Source organism: Parasteatoda tepidariorum, chromosome 9 (assembly GCF_043381705.1).
Source record: "Parasteatoda tepidariorum isolate YZ-2023 chromosome 9, CAS_Ptep_4.0, whole genome shotgun sequence".
NCBI lineage: Eukaryota > Metazoa > Arthropoda > Arachnida > Araneae > Theridiidae > Parasteatoda > Parasteatoda tepidariorum.
In genome coordinates this window covers 5636746-5640107 of record NC_092212.1, presented here as the reverse complement: position 1 = coordinate 5640107, position 3362 = coordinate 5636746, and the positions used below count along the sequence as shown (strand labels likewise).

At 28.3% G+C, this 3362-nt stretch overlaps 1 protein-coding gene across 1 annotated transcript in view; it reads left to right on the top strand.

The window, feature by feature from the left end:
- LOC139426439 (uncharacterized) overlaps nucleotides 1-3362 on the top strand; it is a 55926-nt gene that overhangs the window by 29775 nt on the left and 22789 nt on the right. The window contains exon 2 of the mRNA XM_071185325.1: nucleotides 1711-2027. Coding sequence (XP_071041426.1) covers nucleotides 1711-2027 — 317 coding nt within the window. The remainder of the gene's footprint in view (nucleotides 1-1710; nucleotides 2028-3362) is intronic.

Here is a 3362-nt window from a genome sequence, read left to right as displayed (position 1 = left end):
CATAGCTTCTTCATTAAACATAGCACTCTTCATTTAGCTCAGCTATAATGTGTTTTTTCTTGGACAAAGTCATTATTTGCTCTCTAAAACACTGGTCGACAATAACAAAATCAATATAAATTCAAAATAAATATTTGTTTACGTTATTAACGCATGCGCAATGAGAGATAATGTCTGCGTTGGACCGACTGCTCACGCTGAGCTAACAAAAAAGTATTTTTTTGGCGTCAGCTCTACGTCAACTTTCCGCTGACGCCCAGATAAGGCGCTAGTTCTAAGAAACCAGGCCTTGAGCTAACAAACCAGTATTTTGTTGGCGTCAGCGGGACGTTGACGTCACGCTGACGCCCAGATAAGGTGCTTGTCCTAAGAAACCAGATATTCAGTGGAGCCTATTTAAGTAAAGTGTCCCGAAGTTTCTTTTTTCCACCTGTTGTCATGTTCATTGTATTTTTTATTTACTATAAATGTAACATTTAATGAATTTATTTAAAGAAGGGGAGGTATTTACATGACGAAAATTCACTAATTTCCAAATCAAGAACATTTAGCTATACTGTCAAACTTTCCTATCTGCTGCCTTTTCCCACTTTGTTACCTACTAATTATTAAGATTTCTTACACTGTAAAATTTAACAAAAATCAATTTTAGTGAGATAAAGTAAAAAAATTGATTAGAGTGTCAAGTAAAGTAATGTAAAGTAACTTGTTTAAAGTAACTAATAGAGGAAAGCCAATATTTTATTTGTTATTATTTTTTAATTATTTTAATTTCAAAATCAAAACTTGCACTGCTGCTTTAAATTTTATGAACTAGAAACACATCAATCGCAACGGAAATTTGTATGAATAGTTTTCTTCATGATGCTTCTCCATTTTTAAAATTAATCTAATACTCATTATCACTTAAATACATGGATATTTAAGAGGTACATAAATACTGATAATATAAAATAAGAGGAGCATATTTAATGTACCTTAGAAGAGATGTTCCAATAAACGATACATGAGCCTAGAATGGGAGTTGCATTTAAATCTTACGTTAAAATCTGTCCTTAATTATCTTATTATTTCCTTAATATTTCCTTAGTTATCCTTAATTTTACTTAGTACCTTTTAAAATAAGATGCTAAGATGTTTGATTCTTGAAAATAAAATCAGAAGGCACAGTTTTTAGAGAACAGAAACTTCAAAGCTTGCACATTTAAAAAGGGAAATGACATAGTGGAGTTTTATACAAACGTACGAAGCTGGCATAAATTTATTCTGTATAAAACATTAATGCACGTTTTCTCTTAAAACCAATAAAATTTTCTCAAAACATTTTTTTTTAAATATTTGAACTATTTTTTTTTCTCCTCAATGAAAAACTTTAATGAACTGGCAGAATAAAAAGTGAAAAGAATACAGTTCATATAAACAAGCAAACTGCGCAATATATTTGATTTAACTATGATTATTAGCTTAAGAAGATTGCATAATAATTTAGAGCTATATTTTAGTTTTTTTTTCTTGATGCATAGTGTTTATTGAAAAACTGCATCTGGGAAACGCTTTTTAACTATATAAAAAAATAAAAAGAAATTTTTAATGTAATAATTTGCTGTTAATATGTAATAATATCAAAATTTTCAGAAAGCTGTAAAAAGAATTCTAACCGAAAATTAAAATTAAAATTTTTCTATAACAGATCCTTAATTTCTTTTCTAGATGTTTAGAGAAACTCAATGGACCTGGAGTACCGACGTTAAGAAACGAAGCAATTCCAAAAACCATCCATTTAGAAAGTATGCAAAATTTGTCTTCAAACAATCCCTAATTACAGGATTTCCTAATATTGCACTCTCGAAGTCCTGGAAGAGAAAGTTTTGGAAGATATCAGTATTTCTTGTTTGTTTGGTCGGCTTTCTTTATCAAACATCCGTATTCTTACAATACTATTGGACATATCCAACTACAACTTACGTGGAGGAGAGCAGCCCTTATGAAATTGTTCAACCGGCTTTAACTCTTTGCAGCAAAAATCGGTAGGCTCAAACAATCTTACATGACATTTTTTAGTGACTCTCGCCTAGGAAAGGCATTATAATAACTCGTGGCGAAACATGGGTACTAATAGACATAAATAATTTTATTTAAAGAACATTAATTTTAAATATACTATGCTAAAAATGTAATAAAACAATATTCAATGCAAAACAATTCATTCATGATTAATTTTTCCCTAAAAAGAGCACAAATTTACATTTTGATATAATGTAAATCGAAAGTAAACTATTTTTCATACAGGGGATTTGGGTTCATTTTAAATGCACATGCAGTTTTTCATTACTATTACCTAATAAAGTATTCCTTCTTGTATATATATATATATATATAAGTTCAAAATGAAGATAAAACAAAGAAAAATAACAGTAAAAAATAACAAACAACTGGAGGAAAAAAATAATAATGAAAAAAATTCGGAAAAAAAAGATAATTTCTTTTTAAAAAATCTGGAAAATAAAATATATAATCTGATCATCAGCCCACGCGATTATATCCGCAAAAAAGAGTGCTTTCTAATATTGCATGAATATAGCCAAAGCAAAATATATCAATACAATACATCAAGTCTAATTTTCTTTACAATGGAAGGGATATTTTTCTTCAAATTGATAAAATACCACAGTTTTTCCATGTGCAAATCCATTTCGGGCAAATCCGTGGCTAAAATTATTTACTAAAAAGATTTCTTTGTTAATTTATGTAATTTTTCCATGTGCGAATCTGTGGCTAAAATTATGTACCAAACAAGCAATTGATGTTTCTTTCTCTTTTCTATTTTATATTTTTTTCTTAAATATATATTTATTTTCTAAAATTATTTTTAGTCAAATTCCTTAAATTATCCTGTATAATATTACTTAGCGCACATCCATTTCGGGCCCATCCTTGGTAAAGAAGAAATCAAGCGCACTTCAGTAATGCAATAAGAACGCACTTTAAAACAAAACTGTTCTAGTTACGCTCAATTTGCACTTTTGTTTTCATATTTTGCAATTTGGCAATCTTGTTACGAATATAATTTAAATCATTCTTGACAAATTTCTATTTCATGTAAGTTCATTTGAATTCACAATTCGCTTTATAGATTATAATTTATGTTTTATTCTGTTTTTTCTTTATACTTTATTTTCCGTTTCTACGTGTTATTTTCGCTTATTGTGCTCTATTTTTTTGTTGTAATTTTTGTAAAAATTTTTTGAGTGCTCCTCACACTATTGTACTATTGTATTGATATATTTTGCTTTGGTTATAATGATTCAATATTAGAAAGCACACTTAATATATATCTTAATATATATCTATATATATATTCT